Consider the following 22,997-nt stretch of genomic DNA (forward strand, 5'->3'; position numbering starts at 1 on the left):
ATGTTTAAAACAAGGTTCTCATCTGATGTCTAATAAAATCATATTTATTAAAAAAAAAAGACAGTTTATAGCTTTTTTTCTGCTTTTTTTAAACGGTCTATATTATTTGGCGAAAGGGGCAGGCCACCTAGTGCATGAGCAGGCTGATAAATAACGCTCACATTCGCTCACAGACTCATGAACTGAACGCGCACTGGATCTGGGCTAAATTCGCTAAACGGAATTGATTATTATAATGTGCCGGAAGAAAATCAGCTCCAGATCAGAGTTGTCTGCTCTCTGGGTATCTGACTCCGTCCCGAAGTCACACCGAAGGAGTGAAATGATTGTAGCTTTTATGCAGATTTGCCGTACATGAGTCTAGATTCATGAACCGAATCTGCGCTGGAGCCGGTCAAAATCCGCTAAACGGAGGTGACTGTTACGCAGATCTGCCGGAGGAAACGCCATCTGGGGTGAGTTTCAGTGTTTATTTATTTTAAGTTTTTTTTTTTTTTTTAAATATTGTGAAGTGCGAATTATAAATGTTTTTCCACCCTTTTCATAATATTGATTTATGTTGTTTACAATATATTTTTGTGAATCCATTTATTTCTGTAAAGCTGCTTTGTGACAATGTCCATTGTTAAAAGCGCTATACAAATAAAATTGAATTGAATTGAATTGAATGTTGTTTAATGTTTGTACACAGGGGTGGGCCCGGCTAACAGGGAACGTTCCCTAATGTTATGTTAAGGTTATGGGAAAACGTTATTAAAGAAACGTTATGGGAACGTTTTAATGTCTATTTTCTTGTCTATTGTTCTCACAATGTTAGTAAAAAAAACATTCTTTGCAACGTTATATGAACGTTTTAACGTCTTTTTCAAAAGCATTCTTATACTTGTTTAATAATATATATAATATGTGTGTGACGTGCTCCATGTCACGTTTCATTTCGATTTTTAATATTTTGTTAGATTAAATTGGGAAAATAAATTATTTGCAAAATTTAATTATTTTACCTTCTTATTTAACATTGTGAAAAAGTTTTTATTTTCCACAAAAGTTTACATTTTTCACAGAAGGAAATGTATTAGTACATATGAGAACATATTGTATTATTAAGAAAGGCTTAGATACAGAAAGTGATTCAAGATATAAGAGGGAGAGGAGAGTTTCATACAGTTTAGCGCGTCAGCGGTCCGTGTTGCCATGGAGACAGACCCCGCCCTGCTGACCATTACACATCTCACTTCAGTCCAGAAACCAACGTTTTAGTTCAAAAGGTAAGGTGAATACTACAGCATTCTTAATGTGTATAAATGTATTATAGCAGTATTTGTGTTAAATAAAAAAAAACAAAAAATTCATAGCATTATTTGCAGGACCCGCTGTGGTTTTCCTTTACTTTATTTAATCTTCTGAAACAGAAGATAACCTTCTAGTATGCTAACATTAGGTATACCTATAGCTTAACAGTTATAACTGTTAAAATTGTATTGGCTTGTAAGATTATTCAAGTTACCAACATCCTTTTTGAAGCCTTTTTCCAAAATGTTTGATTAACGAAAATGTTTCAAAATCAAACGGCGATCTATAGCTCCCTGTTGTAGAGCTTTACAGTGTGAGAAACCTACCCTTGAGACATTTATATATGCCACATTACAAATGTTACATTTTTACATTAACATGAAAGTTTCTCCATCAGACCTGTTAGAGAAATAGCGGAGCGTAATGTTAGCCACTCTGCAGTATTTTCCGGAGCTCATTTGAATTTTGCCGCCTTTTTATAGATGGTAGGCTAAATTCTAGTATGCCCCAGGTTAGCAAAGCAGTACAATGCTTATGCACAGGATCTGGCGGGCATCAGTTCCTTGTACACGATGTTCACTCTGTGGTCCATCTGGCCTCTGATGCATATGTATATGGTGGGCTTGATGAGTGTAGTGCTTTTCCCTTTGAAAATTACCTGCATTCGCTCAGGAAGGAACCCTCTCACAAATTGTAAAAGACTGAGTGTGCCTGACAGGCAGAGAGAAGAATTGCAAAAAAAGAACTAGAACTGTGGTGAGAACTCAAAAACCCAGCAATGATTTTGCTCTAGGTGACATGCAATGCTGTGCGGTTGTCTCTGTCGTAAGTGCAAAAGAAGGCAGTGAAAACATAGTGTTTTTTCGTGTTTATGACAAACTTAAGCCATATTTTATGCACTCTTGTGACTGTCTTGTGACAGCTGTCTGAAAGGCAATTAGTAAGACAGGCAGTTTTAATTGAGGCACAGGATGATGTACAAATTGTCCTCACAGTGCTGCATTCATGTTAAAGTCTCTCAATCCCCCCATGCTGCACAGACACTGCTTTTATTTTTACTTATTTATTTACTTACTTACTTACTTACTTATTAGTTTATTTGGTTTGTTGCTTTGCTATTTTTTTTCCCATACATCTAAGACCACCAGAGTAATTCCCTACACATCCAGGTCAAGCAATGTATATTTTACATTTAACTCATTGTTTACCTTTCAGAGGTTGTCTCACAGCTACACAGTGGTTAAATTTTTTTGAGACAACACTGTGGATGTTGTGGCATCCATGTGACTTGAGATAATCAAGGATGTATTTTGCAAAAACTATAGAATGGTAAAAATCTTATAGTCTGATGTCAGAAAGCTATATACTGTGACTTTTTTAAATATACATTCACCGAGAACTTTATTAGGAACACTACGCTAACACTGGGTGGCCCTTCTTTTGCTCTCAAAACAGCCTCAATTGTTTGTGGCATAGATTCCACAAGATTTTGGAAACATTCCTTTGAGATTCTGGTCCATATTGACATGATTACAACATGCAATTCCCACAGATTTTTTAGGTTTTTCATGCTGTGAATCTCCCATTCTACCACATCCCCATTCCAAAGGCGTTCTATCGGATTCAGCAGGGATGTGATTTTTCTGTATGATTTCCGTATTTTCCAATCTGAGAAGTATGACCCACATGAATCTGAGAATTTCATGCGGGGGTGGATGTCAGTGGAGTTGATGTCGTCAGGATGCCACTGGATCCTTGCCACTTCTACGTCAAGCTCGTTCGAGTTGAGAATGCGCCAGAGGCTTCATTCAGGACTTAACTGAGGTCACTCAGCTTTATCTTAATGAATCCAAAGAAATAAAAGCTTACAGTTTAGCCTTTGCAGAGTGTCCAGACATCATACTGTAGTTTTTGGGGAATTGAAATATGTAATCCATTAAAAAATAGCCACCGAGCAGATGGATTAGCACTCCTAAAAACATGTAGTGTCATTTTTATTCATAGTCATTTCCATTTAAGTGGGGAAAAACTGCAACGGACATGACAGTTGTGAAAGTGCCACTTGAGGGAAAGTTGAGGGAAAAATCACTAAAACACTGTGAAACCTTCACATTTTGACATTCTGAGTCATCAGTATGATATCCATTAAGACAGCATTATGGGCTGTATAAAGATTGAAATCGTGAAATGGCCTTCAACATTTACTAAACAAACTGCAGAATGTTTTCAGAAACATTTATTTTTTCAATTAGATTTATTTCATGCATACATTGCTTCCGACAGCACTGCACGAGGTAGCAGCGCCATCTAGCGGCTATGTGCGGGTTACCCTTAGCATCTCAGCTATGTGAATATGTTTGGCAAAATAATCCCTTTCCAGCTGTTGGCTATATATACAGAAAACTTGAAACACATCATAGTAAAAGAGCGATCAGTGGATGTCTGAAACTGTCATGTTTGCAGTGCATTACTACTTCATAAAGTAAAGAATGGAGGTCATTTATTTGTCATTTTTAACATCAACACAAGTCAGCTTTGTACATAAAGTATCAATTTATTTGAATGAATATAGTTTAATTGATTATTAAACTGATAAAAAAAAAAATTTACCAATCAGAATTGAGTAATTATAATGGTTTGTATTTTGTATGGCCAAGCATGAAATATTATTCCAGGGAAGCATAGGTGCATATATACGATTTAGCCCTCTTTCTGATGTTAATTTATGTACTTATAATTGATTTAATCTCTGTGGTATTATTAGCATTAGAAACTATTTGTTCTCTTATTTGCTGTCAGACAAATGAATGACAATTCTACATTGCATTTATTTCTATTATTATTTATTTTCAGCATACCATAAACTCATGGCCAGGTGGGTAGGAGATGTTCCTTCCTTTTTGTTCCTAGCTGATCACATGCTTCACATGATCACATGATTCAGATCTGGTGACTGGGAAAGCCACTGAAGAATGTTGAACTCATTGTCATGTTCATGAAACCAGTTTGAGACAAATTTTGCTTTGTAACATGGTGCATCATGCTGGAAGTAGTCATTAGAACATTGTAAGGGTAAATTGTGGCCATGAAGGGATACACATGCTCAGCAACAATACACAAATAGGCTGTGGCATTCAAGCGATGATTGTTATTAACAGACCCAAAGTGTGCCAAGAAAGCATTCCCTACACCATTACACCACCTCCACCAGCCTGGCCTGTTGACACAAGTCAGGTTGGGTCCATGGATTCATGCCGTTGGTGTCAAATTCTGACACTACCATCTGTGTGCCTCAGCAGAAATCGAGAGCCATCAGACCAGGCTATGTTTTTCAAGTCTTCAACTGTCCAGTTTTGGTGAGCCTGCACCCACTGCAGCCTCAGCTTTCTGTTCTTGGCTTTCAGAAGTGGAACCCAACGTGGTCTTCTGCTGTTGTAGCCCATCCACCTCAAGGTTCAATGTTTTGTGCAAGCTAAGATGTCTTTCCTCTCACCACAGTTGTAAAGAGAAATGATATGAGTTACTATATCCTTCCTGGCAGCTCAAATCAATTTGGCAGCTCAAATCAATTTGGCCATTTTCCTCTGATCTCTCTGATCGAAGTCACAGAGATGACACGTTTTCTTCATTCTAATGTTTGATGTGAACATTACTCAAAGCTCTTGACCTGTATCTGCATGAATTTATTTGTGCTGCTGCCACATGATTGGTCTGCATAAATGAGCAGGTGTTCAGGTGTTCCTGTTAAAGTGGATAGTGAGTGTAGCTATACAGTGCATTTAAGAACTATTGAAACCCCTTCCCTTTTTCATCAATCTGCAAGTTCTCAATTATATAAAAGCAGATACACTCAATCATTGCTATCCGTGAGTTCAGCTCTAGCGAATTCGCTTATTCACTTATCAGAAAAAGTGTAAACCATGAGGCAATCACTCATGAGGCAATTCAAGGCCAGTATCGGGTAGCAGAAGTGTTTGGTGAATCCCGTTCCGCACGATATAGAACGATACTGGAGAATGGTATATACCTGCAAACCTAAATGCTGTTTGAATATGACCCAAATCAAATAGTTGCTTTGTGAACGATATGCATTCTTTTTCACCAAAGCACCAAAGAAATTGTGCATTAGAAGGCACACCCACATGCAAGTTAGTTGTGTTGATGATGCCGTCTTATGATCTTCTTGTGAGTTTCATGTGTAGTAGCCACATAGACAAGTTTTATGTCAAGATAGAGTTGATTATGCAGTTTTTTGTTTCTCAGATCATCTTGTTTTAAATAGAATATGTCTAGGTGCTATTTCCTCCTGAGACCCAGCCCATTGACTCATGTCCTCTGTAGTAGACATTTTGTCCACATGCTTCTCCTTTTACTGTTTTGAGCTCCTCAATCAATCTCTGCAGTCCTGTAAAGAGGACATCCTGGGCTTTTTAACGATAGGTCATGTGATAGGGTGGGACACTGGGAACTACTTCTTCCTTTACATCAAAAATGGCTGGCAAGAACAAGCACATTTTATGGAAAGAGGAGAGGGGTAAGTCAAATATTGTCTGTCTGTTGTTTTTTTACTATGATTATCATACATTATCTTGTTTATTAAGATGACAGGAATTATATATTTAGCTCTGAAAGCAGTTAAATTATTTGTGCTGTGAGATAATAGTCACTGTTTTAATGCCAGTATAGAGGACATCATTATAGAGGACATCAAGACCATTTTAAGGCGAGACACAGCAGGCAAAAACATTGTTTTTTCATGCCCTGGTCAATTTTGAGATTTTGGGATAGTTGTTGTACTACAACCGATACTACAACCGAGAGACTTCTTTACAAGATAGTTGAGGGAGATTCAGATTTGGACCTGTCATATGATGAGAAAGATGAGGATGACTTTGAACCTGTAATACAAGAATATGGTGAAGAAGAGGAAGAAGATGCAGGAAGCTCAGGTGAGCAGACAGACAATGACACAGAGACAGACAGGGATGAGCAGGAAAGACGTCCTCTGTGGATCAGGAGTAGCACGCAGGTTTTGTTTAGATTTAGGATAATATGGTCAGTTCCAGTAATTAGCCACTACTGATATTCATGTTGACAAAATGTTAGCAATTAATGTTAGCAACTAACTAACGCACATTGAAGCATAACCAGAGCCCATCTTATTCGTGGGTGCATCAGTTCTGTACACTTACAGCAAAAGAAGGAGGAAACTCAATCAAAACTGTTGGTCCTAACCTTCAATGCTTTGTTGCTGTTGCAATTTTACCTTTTTACTGTTTTTTTTTTTTTTTTAAAGATAGATTCACCCCTGTGTTACCTGGGCTTGCTGTTTGTCAAGATGACCCTGCAACCCATGCAGACTGGAGTCCAGTTCAGTTACTTCTCACAATACATTGACAGCAAAGTCTTTGAAGATTTGTCAGAATTCACAAATCAAAGAGAATTACAAACCAGAGGAGTGTTTCTGTATACAACTCCAGAGGAAATGAAGATCTTCTTTGGCATACCAGTCCACATGGCCTGCCTTGGCTATTCCAGAATTGAAATGTTTTGGGCCAAAAAAACAAAAGTGCCAGTAATAAGCAGCAAAATGTCAAGGGATAAGTTCTTCAAACTGAGAAGCTCACTCAAGATTGTTGATGACCTGGCTGTAACAGAGGAAACAAAGAAGGCAGTCATTCTTTGGAGAGTCAGGCCATTACTTGACCGTGTGAGACAAGGTTGTATCAGCCTCCCAAGGTCAGAGAAGGTCTGTATTGATGAGCAGATCATCCCTTTCAGAGGCTGCTGTCCAGTCAGGCAATATGTTCCAGGCAAGCCAAACCCTACTGGCCTCAAAGTCTTTGTCCTTGCTTCCCCAAATGGTCTGATGGTCGATTTTGAAGTGTGTCAAGGAAAGAATACATTCAGGGGCCAAAGATTGGGAGTTGGAGCAGCTGCATGGTTGAATCTGTTCCTGCAAGAAGTCACCTATTCTTTGACAGATATTTCACAACAATCTCATGATACATTGCTTGCAAAGGGCTTTCTAGCAACAGGAACTACGATGAAGAATCGAGTCCCAAAGCCATGCAATCTGCCAGGAGACAGGGAGTTGCAGAAAGAGAGGAGAGGAGCATCAGTGTCGGTGGTTAGAAAGAATCCTGGGCTGGCAATCACAAAATGGTATGATAACAAACCGGTGTTGATGGCTTCCACCATGCATGGGAAAGATCCTGAAGATATCTGCACCAGATGGTCCAATAAAGAAAAGCTCAAGGTCCAGGTGAGAGGACCAGCAGTTATCAGAGAGTACAATGACAACATGGGTGGTCTAGACCTATGTCACCACATGCTGAGCTTTTATCGTATGTCTAACAGGACCAAAAAATGGACATCACATGTGAGTACTCACTTTTTTGATGTTGCCATCACAAATGCATGGATCCAGTACAAGTCTGACAGGAAATCACTTAACTGACCAGCAAAGAATACTCAACAGTATCTGGACTTCAAATTGCACTTGGCTGAAGAGTTGTTGGAATATCCAGAACTTGATCAAAGAAGTGAAGATAGTGATGTAGAGTATGAGCCACCAACCAAAATGAGGATCCCAGAACCAGAGCGTTCTGTGCGCAGACTAGGAGCCATACACATGCCGGAGATGGTGGATATCAAGCATGCAGAAAGATGCAGAAATAAGGGCTGCAAAAGCAAGACATACATGAGGTGTACCAAAAGCAAAATGTTTCTCTGCATTACCAAAAAGAGAAGCTGCTTCCAGGAGTATCATGGCTAAAAGCAAAACATGAAAAAGAATGAACATAAAACTAGATTGGTTTAGATTGAGTTTGAGGGCAAAAAAATAAATAACAAAAATGGTATAAGCATGTGTTCAGTTTAAAGGGTTTTAATTGATATAGCTATCCAAATGTATCCATATTGATATTTTAAAATCAAAATGATTGTTCTTTGTTTAATATCAATCTACATCAGTTTTTTATCTTTTAAGTTTGGCTGTCTTTTTACACTAAAATAGTCCTTTTGTCCACTGTAGTAAAAAATAAAAAAAAAAAATTAAATTGCAGTATGTTTTTTGAAGGCAAAATAGGTAGAAAATCTATTTTTTAATCTAAAAAGTAAAAACAATTGAATGACACTTTTTTCCTTGGTTCCCAGTAGGATTTACTATCTTGTTTAATAATCAGAAGCTGCTGCGGCCCCCAGGAAGACACCTGTTAATGGTGAGAAATTAAAATGAACGTACATGTATTTTAAAGGTTTTTTTTTTTTACTACTATTAAATTATACTATATATAGTCACTCAGCTTTCCCTTTATACTCAAATAGCCCCCATAGTGTTTCATTAAAATTCAGAAATCATACAAATAAGAACCTTTGATTTTATTACTACAATATTTATTTGTAGTCAGCTTGGCTGCAGATGCCACACTAGACAACACAGCTGGGCAATTCCTTTGGGTGAGTATATGTTAAAGGTGATAGATATCATTTCTTCCGAGTACATGTTTATATATCCATGAATTTCATTTAAATTGTGGGTGTTGGTCACCTGTTGTTCCTCCTATGTCAATTTTACCAACTCTAGGAAACTGAAAAAGGTGGAGCATGCCGTATTACTCTGACTGGACAACTTGGAACAGAAACTTTCAACAAAAGCATCTTTAGGTGTCTTGTTTCACAAAGCTACCTAGCAGTTGAGAAAATCCTGGAGACTCCTTGCAGCAAAACAGAAGAACTGTGTTAATTTGTCATTCGTAATGTATTTTTTTAGTCTGCTTGGAGGAACACCTCCAGCTGATGCTGTGAAGAGAATTCTGTGAAACCTAGCCACAAATAATGTATGGTGTCACTTCAGCTTGAAGGGTCGAAAGGGGAAGAAGAGATTCGATGCAGTGTGATCATTTGTAAGACCTCCATTATTTTTTATTGTAGTGCATTAGCAAATAATTGTCAAAAAATATATTGGACTGATGCTTTTGATGAATTGGACAATAATTGGTGATGTATTTATTGTCTTCTGAAAGAGCAGAATGTTTAGGTGCTATGGGTTACTATGCTATGATGGCTTCATCATGTTGATTTTACTGTATTTCTGCATTGTGACTACAGGTCACCAAGTAAAAACTTAGAATCACACTTAGAGACTGAATGTGAGTGAACCAAGGAGCTTTATTTGAATGCATATAAATCACCCACCAACACAAAAATACCTAAGCTCCTTCCCCCTCTCTTAGTTTGGAGGGCCTTTTTTTTAAAAGTTAAAGGCATGCACTCTGCTCCACAGATAGTGAAGGTTCTAGTTAAAAGTTACCAGTTAAAGCCAGTTCAAACCAATACCAGTTAAAAGTTTGGACACAGCTAATCATAGAAGCCATATTTTACAGTTTTTATTAATATAAATCTGGTGTTTTTAAACTTTTGACTGGCAAAAGCTCACTTGAGCAATCATGTAACATGATTAACTAGAAGAAGTAATGATATACGTCATCAATGTTGCTGCTTTTGAATTTTCAGCGGTTTCACACCACTAACATTCTTTAGTGTGGGGGAAACTTTTGTCCCTCGTTTTTATTTTTTTATTTTTTATTATTGATTTTATTTTTTTGTGATTTTCTCAGGGAACATCAGGCAGTCAGAGCAGTGTAAGTGAGCGTAAAGCATTGCAGTTCATGAGAGATAGCAAGAATGTTCTTTTACTCATCTGTAAGAAAATTCTGGAAAAGTGTCCACTGAAGTACCCCAGTGTTTGAAACATGATGTGTCTGGACCCAAAGAGAATGCACTCAGAGCCAGATGTGCTCCTGCAGAAAATGAAGGCCCTCATTCTGAAGTTTGTCCACAATAAACAGTTGCCCAGTGGATTTAAAGCTGGTAAATTATGTGTAGGTCTAAGAATAAGATTAAAATAGACAGCCTGCTTATAGCATGATGAATAATTGCACGGTATACCCTCTCTAAATGTTGATGTTGATGTCATCTACTTAACCATATCAGTGGCCAAGATGAGTATCAAATGGTGTTTTTTTGTTTGCATTAGTTTTTTGGGTGTTGTGCATCTGTTTCATAAAAGAGATTATTTATTTATGTATGTAGTAGTGTATTTAGTTGAAATATGGTTGGAGATTTGAGACTTTCTGTGCTATTAAATAGGTCCAAAATGGTTTCCAGAAGACTAACATTTTAATGTGCTGTAAAAATCAATACTGCTACTAACATTTGCTTTTTCTTAATTATACATAATATGGGTGATGAGATCACCCAACAGTTTGGAAAGTTCCTCTTCAGTGAGGCCAGAGGGAAGAACAAGAGCTTCAGTACTGCAAATGCAAAATCCAGAGTTGATGTATTTTTGCATGAGTACATGCGTGTCACATATAATGAACACTGGAGCCTTGTTCAGAAACTTTTGCTCATCTGGACAGGCAACTGTGGAGCGTGGGTTCTCTGTCAATAAAGAAGTGGAGATGTGGAATGTGGATGAGGACACAGTTGTCACACACAGACTAATCTGTGACTATGTGAGAATGTGTAGTGGAGTGACCAAAGTTCCACTTACCAAAGAGTTACTGAATCATTGTGCATCTGCGCGAACCAGATATAGAATGCACTCGGATAATGAAAAGAAGAAAAAGGAAAAGGCTGAACATATGGGCAAAAGAAAAAGGGCAGAAGATGAACTTAAAGAACTAAGGAAGAAAAGAAGAACCATTGAGAATGTATGCAGCTCACTTGAAAAAGAGGCAGACAGCTTTGCAGAGAAAGCTGAGAATGCAGCAGGGACCAAGATGGCAGAACTGATAACAAAATCTGACACGCTGAGAAGACAGAGTAAGGATTTGAAAGGACAGTTAGACCTAGAGAGGGAAAATGAAAGGAGGAAAGATGAGTTGAGGCACAATTCATGAGTCCTCTGTCAAAGGGGAGAATGCAGCTCTTGTGTGGAATGATTACTTTGTTTCTGCAATTTGAAATGTCTTCATCAGAGACATCAGGGCCATAAACTCAGGTTACCTCAGTCACATTACAATCAGTTATAACAGAATGTTAGTTTTGCAGTTTTGCTAGGCAATGTTCTATGTTTTAATATGTTACATGTTGATATGTGGCCCAGCCTGTTTGATTAAAATAATCTGTGAAACATTATGTATTGAGATTGTGTGAGCTTGTTCTTCATGTATTAATTTTTTTTCTTCAATTTGAAAAAATTGAAAGAATATTATTTCTTAATTCTTAGAATTTGAAAGAATATTATTTCTTAATAAGCCTTAAATGTGACTTTAAAATATGTGCAGCAACCCTGCCAGGAGGCTAAAGAGCAGGAGACTAAGAGTGGAATCACTGAATTCGTTTTACCTCAAACTTCCTCTGAGCGAGTATAGTATGCTGTTGTTCAATCAGTTTTATCTGATTAAATATTGAGGATTTGCCTGAATGTCATTAACTGAAAAAACTAGCTGAAAAAAATTGCCATAATATATTTAGTCCCATAGGATAACTAGTAACAGTGTCACTATCAAGCTAGCAAATATTAGGCTAAATATTATATTGTGTAAAGCTGGTAGCCAAGGATGCTAACTAATATATTGGGATATATAACTAGGCCTAATCAGTCCAGTGCCAGTTAGCCTGATTATGCTGATACTTTCCCATCAATTCTCAAAGATTTTGGACTGAAGGTTGAGATTATTGGATAGATTTATTTATCTATCTATCTATCTATTCATAAATGATAGTTTACATTCTATAAATATGCCAATTTACAAATTTAAAAGCCTACATAAATAACCACATCATAACCACATCTCTCACACACACACACACACCAGCCTTTTTTCTTTTTTTTTAAGGGGGGGGGGGGGGGGGGGGGGTGTCAACGTATCCTTTTCTTATACAGTAATAATCAATAATCCATACAATGCCAAATAATCATTGTTCTTTTTTTTCTTGCTACAGCTATCAGCACATCGGTAACATTAACTAGCTAGAGCTAATTCGCCGGCTACCCATGTTGGAATTCCGTAAAATAAATGTGGAACTTCTAAATTTTCCAGTGTATACTGTCGGCCACGGTAAATACACGAGATTTCTTCAAACAAAATGACGTCATTTCCTGGGCTTGGTGGCCTAAACGCGCATTTAAAAGATGGCGGACACGGAACATAAATCGGTCGCCGATTGTGATAGAACAAGCGAGCCGGTCCGTAAGAAATCACGGAGTAGTGTTCTTCAGAACTGTGGTCCAGACGCTATTAACGGAGGTCAAGTAACAAGTGGAGACCAGTTAGGTGGGAGTTGTGCGGTGGAGATTTCGGTACGGCCCGAAGATGCAGAACCGGAGATGGGGGTGGCTCAGGCCACAGAGGGTGCACAAGAAAACAGCAATGAGCCTGTGACCTCGGAGCTCACAAAAGATTACGCTAATGCAGATAAGACTCTAATGTCTGGACCTGAAAGTGAGGTGTTAGGTACATAGCTACAAACTTTGATTGTTGTTTTTGGTGGATTCAGCATTCTGACTTCTTTCACTTTACCATTATGCTAACGTTAGCATGAGAAGGGAGCAATGGAGAGATCTAGTTAGTCTAGTTATGGAACAATGGGCTTGCTAGCTAGTAAAGAATCTAACATTTATCATCAGTATGATACGTAGTCGACAAACTTTGAGACTCTTTCATTTGTCGAGGAATAGGTAGTAATCACACGTTTAAGGACTCATAATCTTTTCCCTTTGCATCGTAACAGCAAAGCATAGGCAGCTTCCCACAAGTGATGTTGCAGGAGAACGCAACATATTTCCCAAGATAAACATAGTTTTCCTGTGTACTTTTTCCTGTTTCTATCCAGGCCGTCTATAAACTGGTTATAGGTAAAATTATGGCCTTTTTTTTTTTTTTTTTTTTTAAAAAAAGACCCAATGGTAGGCATGGCAGCGCTCCAATTATTGCAATATTATTTAATTCGTTGCGTCACAGATTTTTTTTTTTTTTTCTTTCTTTAAACAGGGTTAATGGACGATGATATTCACCGCAATGGATTTTATTCACCTGAGTTAGGTGATGATGAGGACTGCTCTTCTCATGCCAGTTCTAGTGACTGGACTCCCCAGCCACGTATTGGTATGTGTTGGCGGTGACGTTTATACCTAACAGTATTCAGATTATCATGCGTTTTTAATTCGCTGCACTGAAATGTTTCTGGAAACTGGTGTAATGCTACATTGTGTTATACCAAATGGCGGTGTAGAGTACTTTATATATCTGCCGGTTTAACAGGTCTTAATCTTTGTTTTGTTAGGTTCTTACCGCTTTATTCAGCAACAAATAATGAGAGAGACTGATCCACGGACTATTCTAAATGACCTGCTTCCAGACACTGCCATTCCACCAGATCTTGATGACATGACACTATGGCAGATTGTCATCAACATCTCGGAGCCTCCAAAGAGAAAGAAACGCAAAGATATTAACACCATAGAGGATGTCATCAGACTGCTTCATGATTCCAAAAAGATACTTGTCCTGACTGGTGCTGGGGTATGTTTGCAGTTGTGTTAAGACTTCTTCCATGTTCTGTCCTAGCTGCAAGGACCAACTACCAGAAAGGGATCAATAATCACATATTGCCATTTGTTTCACACTTGCTAAAATGACTGGGATTAGCTTAGACCCTTTGTGCATTATGCTTGGTTACACTCAGTGGTCACCTTAGTAATTTTGCAAGCTTCCATATGACCAGTTTTGGCTGAGCACCTTAATTTCCAGACATTAGCTTTGTGTTCTAATTCTATGTTTTTGTCATTGCCATACACTAGAGGAAATAATTGTCAGAGTAGGAAATAAAATGATTTTTGGTAATGCACATATGCACCTTCCTGTAAGAGCCAAGGGTCTCTGATTTATGCTGTAGGATCATCTATGGTTCTGTAATTGAAAGAATACTTCATAGTGCATACTTCAGTTAATTGGTTTGGAACATTACATATGCAAATGCATATACCTTTATATTCTACAATGTACACTCACCTTCCACTTTATTAGAAACACCTGCACATTCATGCAATTATTCTAATCAGCCAATCATGTGGCAGCAGCACAATGCAAAAAATCATGGAGATATGGGTCAAGAGCTTCAGGTAATGTCCACATCATACATCAGAATGAAAGTGTCATCTCTGGCATGGATATTGGTACTAGATGGGCTGGTTATATTTCACAACAGTCTCTAGAGTTTACACGAAATGGTGTGAAAAACAAAAACATTGAGTGAGTGACAGTTCTGTGGGTGGAAACACCTTGTTGATAAGAGAGGTCAGAGGAAAATGGCCAGATTTGTTCAAGCCCCAGGAAGGATATAGTAACTCATAAGCACTATTCACAACCATGGTGAGCAGACAAGCATCTCAGCATGCACATGGTCTACAACAGCAGATGACCACAACAGGTTCCACTCCTGTCAGCCAAGAACAAGAATCTGAGGCTGTCATGGGCACAGGCTCACCGAAAATGAACAGTTGAAGATTAGAAAAAAATGTCACCTGGTCTTTTCCCACTCTTCAACTGTCCAGTTTCGGCGAGTCTGTGCTCATGATAGCCTCAGATTCCTGTTCTATGCTGATAGGAGTGGAACCTGATGTGAGCTCATCCATCTCAAAGTTTGATGAGTGTTCTGTGATGCTTTTCTGCTCACCACGGTTGTAAGCAGATGCTGGTGCTTATTTGAGTTACTGTAGACTTCTGTCAGCTTATCCCAATCTGGTCATTCTCCTCTGATCTCCATCATTAACAAGGTGTTTCATCCTGCAGACCCTCCACATACAGGATGTTGTTTTGTTTTTTGCACCATTCTGTGTGAGCTCTAGAGTCTGTTGTGTGTGAAAATCCCAGGAGATCAGCAGTTTATTAAATACTCAAATCAGTCCATTTGGCAACAACAACCATGCCATGGTTAAAGTCACAGAGATCACACTTTTCCCCATTCTGATGTTTGATGTGAACATTGACTGAAGCTCTTGACCTGTATCTGCATGATTTTATGCATTGTGCTGCTGCCGCCACATGACTGACTGACAGGATAACTGCATGAATGTACAGGTGTTCCTATTAAAGTGACTGGAGAGTGTATATGCTAATAAACGTGTGTATATGTAGTGTATATACATGTATTTAAAGAGGTTTTAAGAGTATTATGTTGTTGAAGGCAGTATTGCCATTTTGATTAGGGTTAAAGATAATTTGGATAAACAAGTTAAATCATGCTCTGTGTTTCTGAAATTTCTAGTACACATTCAGATGTGTATGGTGCTCACTTGAAACTGTGTTTCTTTTGATTTTTGTCTACAGGTGTACTGTTTTTACCATGGAAGGAGATCTTTCATATTGACTGTTTTATGTTTTCAGGTTTCTGTTTCCTGTGGAATACCTGATTTTAGGTCTAGAGATGGGATTTATGCTCGACTTGCTGTTGATTTTCCAGACCTTCCAGATCCTCAAGCAATGTTTGATATTGAGTACTTCCGAAGGGATCCAAGGCCATTTTTTAAATTTGCGAAGGTCTGTGTACTGTCCATTTTCTTGTTTTCCTCTCTATTCGATTATAAACCAATGCAGGTTTTTTCTTTTATTGTAGGAAATCTACCCTGGACAATTTCGGCCATCACTTTGTCACAGATTTATTGCTATGCTGGATAAGAAAGAGAAGATTCTCAGGAACTACACTCAGAACATTGACACTCTGGAGCAGGTTGCGGGAGTCCAAAGGGTCATGCAGTGTCATGGTATGTTGATTTCAATATTAATTTTTCAAAGGTTACTTTAGAGCAGTGATCACCAATGCGTTAATTACGATCTACAGGTGGATCCTGCAAGCCTCATTTGTTGATTGTCTAACCTTTTTATAAGCTAATAACAAATTAATATTTCGTGCCCCATTTGACACCACTGTGAACAGTGAATTGATAGATTTGGTTTCTTAATAGAAGGCATGCTTATAAACTGTTCTGGTTGGTTAATAATAAAACGTGAAACATTGTTTGATTTGGTCTCAATGAGCATGCTTCAAGGCCGTGTGAGCTAGCCCCAATTTTGCTGGGCACAGAAAAGCCAGCTAGCTAGCTGTGAGGAATCATGGCAGAGCCACCTAAAAAACTTAAAACATACAATTTATTTTTATGCTAGGAAAATGCACTGTGAAAAACAGTATGCTTAAAAAAATTAAAATGCAAACAAGCTGTTGCCTTGGCCAAAAGGGGCTATTTGGAGCACTATCACACCATTGTATGCACACATTTTGCTGAAAGCTGTCCTCCAAGAAGCAAACTATGGCTTCAGAAACTGCGGGAGCTGAAGGCTGCGTTATAGCTTAGCAATCTCTGTTCACTTAGCCTGCTGGAAAAACCATGGTTTCTGGCTACTGAAGCATCATTTGATGTCAGCCACTTGATCACCAAATATAAGAAACCATTTACAGGTGGTGGATTTGTCAAGAAGCAATGAGCATGAATGCCATTATTCAATGATTTTAAAAAACAAAGAGGATATAAAAATTGCAATTAAAAATATGCCACTAGGTCCATCTGCTATGGTAAGGTGAATATAATTATTTTCTGAAGATGTGTTTTGAGCAGGTTTTGAAAGACCTAGGCATCTGTGAATACTTCTCATTGCAGTTGGATGAATCAATGGACATGACAGACACTGCACAGCTAATGGTTTTTGGCTGATAGAGCATTTAAGGATTTCTCCTCCAAGGAAAACTCTCACGCTCATACCCTTAAAAGTGAGCATGAGGGGTGAGGCTATATTCAGCAAGTCAAGTGTTTTGCTTATGAAAAAAAATGTTCCCCATCAGAAGCTGGTTGCTTTCACAAGAAATGGGGCACCAGCAATGTGAGGTGCATTGTCAAGCTTCGTTGTCTTGTACTGCAATGATGATGATTTCCCAAAGTATAGTAATTACCATTGTGTCATTTGCCAGCAAGTGCTAGCTGCCAAAGTGTTGGCTTTTTCTCATGTTTTGACTCTTGTCAAAACTGTTAATTCAATCATGGCCAAGGGACTTCAACATTACTTGTTTCAGTCTTTGCTCGATGAACTTGATTCTGCTTATAGTGACCCGATTCTGCATGCTGACATGTGCTCATTAAGGCTGAGGGAAAGTGTTGCAGTATTTTGTGGAGCTGCTACCTGAAATTGTATCATTTTTGGAATCCAGGAATGAGACACATGGTAAATTTATGGATGATAGCTGGCTGTTAGATTTGGGATTTCTAATGGACTTGACTTCAAAGCTCAATTAACTACAAGTTGCAGGGCAAAAAACAAAGATTTCCACCATATAGTCGGTGGAATAAACCCATTTAAGGTAAAACTGTGGATGTATGGATATCCCAACTAGGGATCAGGTTACCTTAACGTTACGTTATTAGCTAGTCTCACTTCAGTTTTGCAAGCATTCTTGCCCTTGTTAATGAGTAGTAAATTAAGCAAACTGAGTAAATGTTAATGTAAGCGACTAGCAGCCGAAGCTGACTTAACCGGCTTTTAGTATTTTTCTGCTGTTATGACACATGTATACGGCATGCATTATGTGTGTTTGGCCAAGCCCCCTTATTTTCCTTCTCCTGCATCGCTGCAACCTACATCCCTCCAAACTCACAAGCATATGGGACAGAAAAGTCAACTCTTTTTTTTGTATCTCATTTAATCAAGCCTTGAATCATGCTTTCAAATAAATGTTCAAATTCCAGTTGAAACACCAACATTTTATTTGAAAAGACTTCACTTTCAAATATCACACTTTGCTGAAAGTCTATGGCTTTCTTTGTTTTGAACCCTATGCAGGGCAAGAAAGAAACATTCTTGACTAAACTCTCCCTTTTAGCATCAGGTATAGAAATGACAGCTTGGCCTGTCACAAAAGTGTATGTGTTCTATTTTATATAATATAACGATTTCTGGATGACCCTATAAATCAGGCTTCCCCTATTTAAGGTATAGGAAGATGACTAACTGAAGGTAGTGTGCTAGACTTTAGGCTATCAATCTAATAGGTCTAAATAGTTTTTATGCTAAAATTGTTGAATTATGCAATTGTATTTTAACATAGCATGCAGTAACCCATAATACAGTTTCTGTTGTGCAGGATAATTTTGAACCCAAAACTAGATAACCATTTTGTGCCATATCGAACTATTTTCACTATCTTACTAGAAACACACGTTTTGGAAAAATACTGATGCACTGTTCAAATATCATTTTTGACACGCATATTGGAATTTTCAATAAAATGGGCAGGTCATTGTTGTGCTAGTGAAAACGTCAGTGGAATATAAAAAAGAGCTTGCATTATGTTTCTTTTATCATTGTAGTAAATTACATTCCAGCACTACCAGTGTTATTTATTTATTTATTTATTTATTTATTTTTAAATAAAACAGCCACACAACTAGTCCAAGCTTTGCACTAATGTTGAATTCCTTTGAGACCTTAAAAGAAAGTGCTAGCATTTATCTTACAATTAATTAATTGCTAATTTAATTGCTAATTTGACTAATTCTTTTATGGTAATGTAATTTTTTTCCAGGTTCCTTTGCAACTGCATCCTGCCTTGTGTGTAAACACAAAGTTGATTGTGATGCCATAAGGGAAGATATATTCAGACAGGTATAACTATCTTTATTATAAATAACAAAAAGCCACCTTTATTATAAATAAGAAAAATTCCAGTGCTAAGTTTAATTATTAATAGCTTTTTAACAATTTAACAATTAATAACTTTTCGTCAAGTTTCCTTCAGTTGTAGTTGTATTAAAGTGGTCTTCATTAGTGATTTTACTCCACCATTCCTGATAGTGGTTCACTTTGTCTTCTCTTCATTTAATTGGCTCTTATTTTGCCAGTTATATTTAGATAGATGACAAACATTAATCTTGATGGATGACATTATATATATATATATGCCCATAAAACTGTGGAGTGTCGGTCCATTCATTAGAGACAATGACTTCTCTTGGCCAGTACACTTGGAGGTTGGGTAAAATGGTCCTTGTTCTAGCCAAATATACATTGAACAGAGAACCACTGCTAAAGTAAGTGCTTTTTTGGCTGTTACTTAATGGCAAACCAGCTCGTCCACATCCCTCTACATATAAAGCAAAAAGATCTTAAAGGTACCCGAAGCAAAATGGTCTGCTGTCCTAAAGTTAAGAATGTGGTAACACTACAGCTATTACTACAGGAGACATGCAAAATGTTCAGACCAGTGACTGTATATATTTGTGGACAGCATGTCACCATTGACAATTTGAAGTTAAAATTTGGTTGAATTGACAGTCACCATCTCGACTGATTTTGCAGAGTAGGTCAAAATTGAAGTCAGAGCATATGCAGTATACACTGCTGGTCAGACAGCAAGTTCACCTCTCGGCCACCCATATTGGTCTTTCTTCATGCTGAGAACACGGGCTGAGGGATATTTTCTGAAATTAAGATGGCGCATCAAACGCTAGCTCAAAGTGGTATGTCCAGCCTTATTAACTGATGTGTAAAATGCTAAATTGTAGTTGTATAATATTTGCGCAAGTATATTGATTTTACTGTTGCCAGGAAAAGATTTTAGACCTTCGTGTCTTGACTGACTGAGCTACCATTTGTTAGCTAGCTACCATGCTAATGTAATGTAAACTGTAAATATATTTGTAAGCAGTCAACATTTACAACTTTTTTTTTTTTTTTTTTTTTAAAGTAGAAAATTGCTGCTCTCCATGATTTTAATCTAGCTCTGACACCTGCAGTAAGTTACCCATTTGAATAGAGAACTATGCTCTGCCCATTCTGTCAGTGTAGTTTGTTTAAAAAGGAGTGACTGGCAAACTTTACCAAACTCCTTTGAGTGTTCGCTAAGGTCATACAGTCAATAGTAAATTGCTATGAAATTTAGCTGTTTGTTAGTGGCTTTGGTTTATGGTATCGCCTTGCTCACTTGCGTTGTTTTGCTAGTATAATATCAGGACTACAAGCTATCAAAATGAGCTGGAAAAACTGCAAAGAACTCCTAACTGAGGGTCTGTTCAAACAGTTTACAGTAGAACAAAATATTTGCACTGTCCAATGTGTGTTCTAAGGTCAGCTGAACTTGGAACAAATGGAATAACAATATTCCTGAAAATAATTTGTGGAGATGTAACTTACGATATAAGTGTCTTATTGTCCATCCACTTAAGGGAATGGGAGGAATTAAAAATTGTACTGCAGCCAGCAACTAGAGGGCCTCAGAGCTATTTTGGCTTCACTTTTTCACTCTGTTATTACATCCACCCATATACACTGATCAGCCATTCTGGACAGATCAACATTTTGTAAATTGTTTGAATTGTCTCTACCTATGTGAAGAAAATAAGTCTTAATTGATGTTAATTTTATACTATTGATTGGAAGGTTGTGATGCTTTTGCTTTGTTTCTAATTACCTAGACTACTGATTTTTGGAACAAATATTACCATTACAGAACATCACAAATCATGTGATAGCTTAAATACGATTTTGTTAATATTAGTTAATTTTACATCTAGACCTAGACAAACTTTGCTGTAAAGCTGTTGTTTTGAATGAACAATCTTAGGAAATGACTTGCATTTTCTTGCATGATACCTTTCTAACCAGAAAGCAAAGTCTAATCTAATTAATATAACATTAACCTACTTTCCGTTAGTAATGATACCACATGGATACCTTTATAGGTGGCAATTTCCAAACACCGTTTATATCCAAATCTCACCCTTGCTACAGTGGATAATCTCACCAGATACAGTATATGTATACATAAAACTGCTGCTGTAATGATGGACTGTCCTGAGTCCCAGTACTCTTATTAACAGTATGTTCATACTGATCATCCTTTTATCACACTGCATTAGGCAAGATGAGTCAGTGAAATTATGGTGAAAAAAGGTTCAGTGAGAGTTAACATTATACTGCGTTTGAGGTGTTGCAGCTTGTAATTCTCTGCCTAAAACTGATAAAAGCCACTGAAAACGCTCCCTCAACTTGCAATTTCAACTTGTCAGCTTGGGGTAGTCTTCTCAACCACCAGGTCTTTTCCCGTTTATGGAGTGATGTCAAAAACAATTACAGACGGTGAAAAGCATAATGTTTCCCCGCTCTATTTTAAATTAGCTTGTATTAGTATTGGCTTTAGATCAGTAGTTATACAGACACAGTACTTGGTTAAATCTGTAATATTGACCATATTAATTATTCTTTTGAAAAGGTAATCAACGTTGGTTATCACTAGCATTTGCTGGCTTGCTTGGTGCTAACACTATTCGCTATTGTCAGCTGTTGTTGCTGTACTACAATTTCGGTCCAAAATGTTGCATGAATGGTTGAAGTTCAGTATAGTAGAACAGTAGCCACTCAGGCCTGTAACTGTAAAAGTGAGGTTAAAGTAGCTTTTTATGAGCTTTACGTGTGCTGACTGAGTGAACAAAAGACACACTTTTGTGGAGGTGTCCATATTTTGATTCCACTCAGCATGTCGAAAGTGCAGAGGTGGGAAATGACCTGATTACAACCTGCAAATTACTGCCTACAAGGCACCACAAAAGCAGCATTACCGAGTGTTATGACAACACTTTCAAGTAATGAGGTAGGGTGTTTAAGTGTCTGTCACTATCAGAGTTGGCTAGTTAGCATCATTACCTTACTTCTGTGCAGCTAACAATGCTAACTAGCTAACATCAGTAGTGATGGCTGAAAAACTCACAAGATCACATACCATTTTTCTGCTGTGAGGATGGCAATGAGTGTCTTTGTTGTCCTGTTTTTCTTTGTAATGATGGGTAGTTGGCATCGTTTGCTGCATGGGAGCTAGCATTACATACATTTGTGAAGGTGATTCATCCAAAGCGTTGCCTTACCTGGCTCTCTAAGTGATAAAAAGGTATCTACCCTAGACAGAAGGTGATGGAGAGGGTGCACATGTGCAATTGTCTATTATACAGTTCATTCCATCATGGTGTTACCAGTATGGTATCCAAAATGGGAAACAATAACCTTTGCCAGTATGCGTAGAGCAGACACCTAGAAGTGTACACACTATTTAAAAAATTTTATACACATTTTTTTGGGGGCTCCAGGTGACCATATGCATTATAAGAGTGCCAATCTATCACTAATAGTGGTAGCTACTGCTAAGTACTGGTCCACAAGCATTTGTTTTCAATGACGGTATGCCGAACGCTCTCACAACCCGGTTTGATGGACTGAATAAACAAAGTTTATGAACTGGGGACTTTGCAAATGATTGATTGATTCATAATGAGTGCTCTCACAGCACCCGAGGTGTGATTTTACCCGGAAATAGATTGCCAAATTCAGCTAAAATGACTGACTTCTCTCTCCTTCACTCTCTCTCTTCATATATATAAAATAAATATAATATAATTTTTTTGGGGGGTGGTTTGGGAGAGGGGGACTGATGCAGAAGTATTAGGTTATTGGGCAGTCTTTGGTAATAGGGCAGGCTACACATGAAAGAACGTGATCGTGTGACCTGTTGCGCCATCTTTTACTTTATGGTGCTTGATTTGTTATGTAAAAATGGACATTTCAAACAGTTCAACTCATTATACAGATTGCCTTTACCCACCTGTCCAGGAGCAGGGTCACTAATTCCATGTCCAGCTCCATTCCCTTCACCAGTAA

At 37.8% G+C, this 22,997-nt stretch overlaps 2 protein-coding genes across 2 annotated transcripts in view; both read left to right on the top strand.

The window, feature by feature from the left end:
* Positions 1-1,035: 1,035 nt before the first annotated feature.
* LOC113541878 (piggyBac transposable element-derived protein 1-like) lies at positions 1,036-12,113 on the top strand. Its single transcript, XM_034301836.2, has 3 exons — positions 1,036-8,516; positions 8,702-8,754; positions 8,882-12,113. Exon 1 carries the CDS (start codon positions 6,632-6,634, stop codon positions 7,751-7,753), a length of 1,122 nt encoding a protein of 373 aa, XP_034157727.2. The 5' UTR covers positions 1,036-6,631; the 3' UTR covers positions 7,754-8,516; positions 8,702-8,754; positions 8,882-12,113.
* A 287-nt stretch (positions 12,114-12,400) lies between these two features.
* sirt1 (sirtuin 1) overlaps positions 12,401-22,997 on the top strand; it is a 22,356-nt gene continuing 11,759 nt past the window's right edge. The window contains exons 1-6 of the mRNA XM_026939297.3: positions 12,401-12,761; positions 13,299-13,412; positions 13,591-13,829; positions 15,693-15,845; positions 15,922-16,069; positions 18,877-18,956. Coding sequence (XP_026795098.3) covers positions 12,440-12,761; positions 13,299-13,412; positions 13,591-13,829; positions 15,693-15,845; positions 15,922-16,069; positions 18,877-18,956 — 1,056 coding nt within the window. The 5' untranslated portion in view covers positions 12,401-12,439. The remainder of the gene's footprint in view (positions 12,762-13,298; positions 13,413-13,590; positions 13,830-15,692; positions 15,846-15,921; positions 16,070-18,876; positions 18,957-22,997) is intronic.

Source organism: Pangasianodon hypophthalmus, chromosome 3 (assembly GCF_027358585.1).
Source record: "Pangasianodon hypophthalmus isolate fPanHyp1 chromosome 3, fPanHyp1.pri, whole genome shotgun sequence".
Classification (NCBI taxonomy): Eukaryota; Metazoa; Chordata; class Actinopteri; order Siluriformes; family Pangasiidae; genus Pangasianodon; species Pangasianodon hypophthalmus.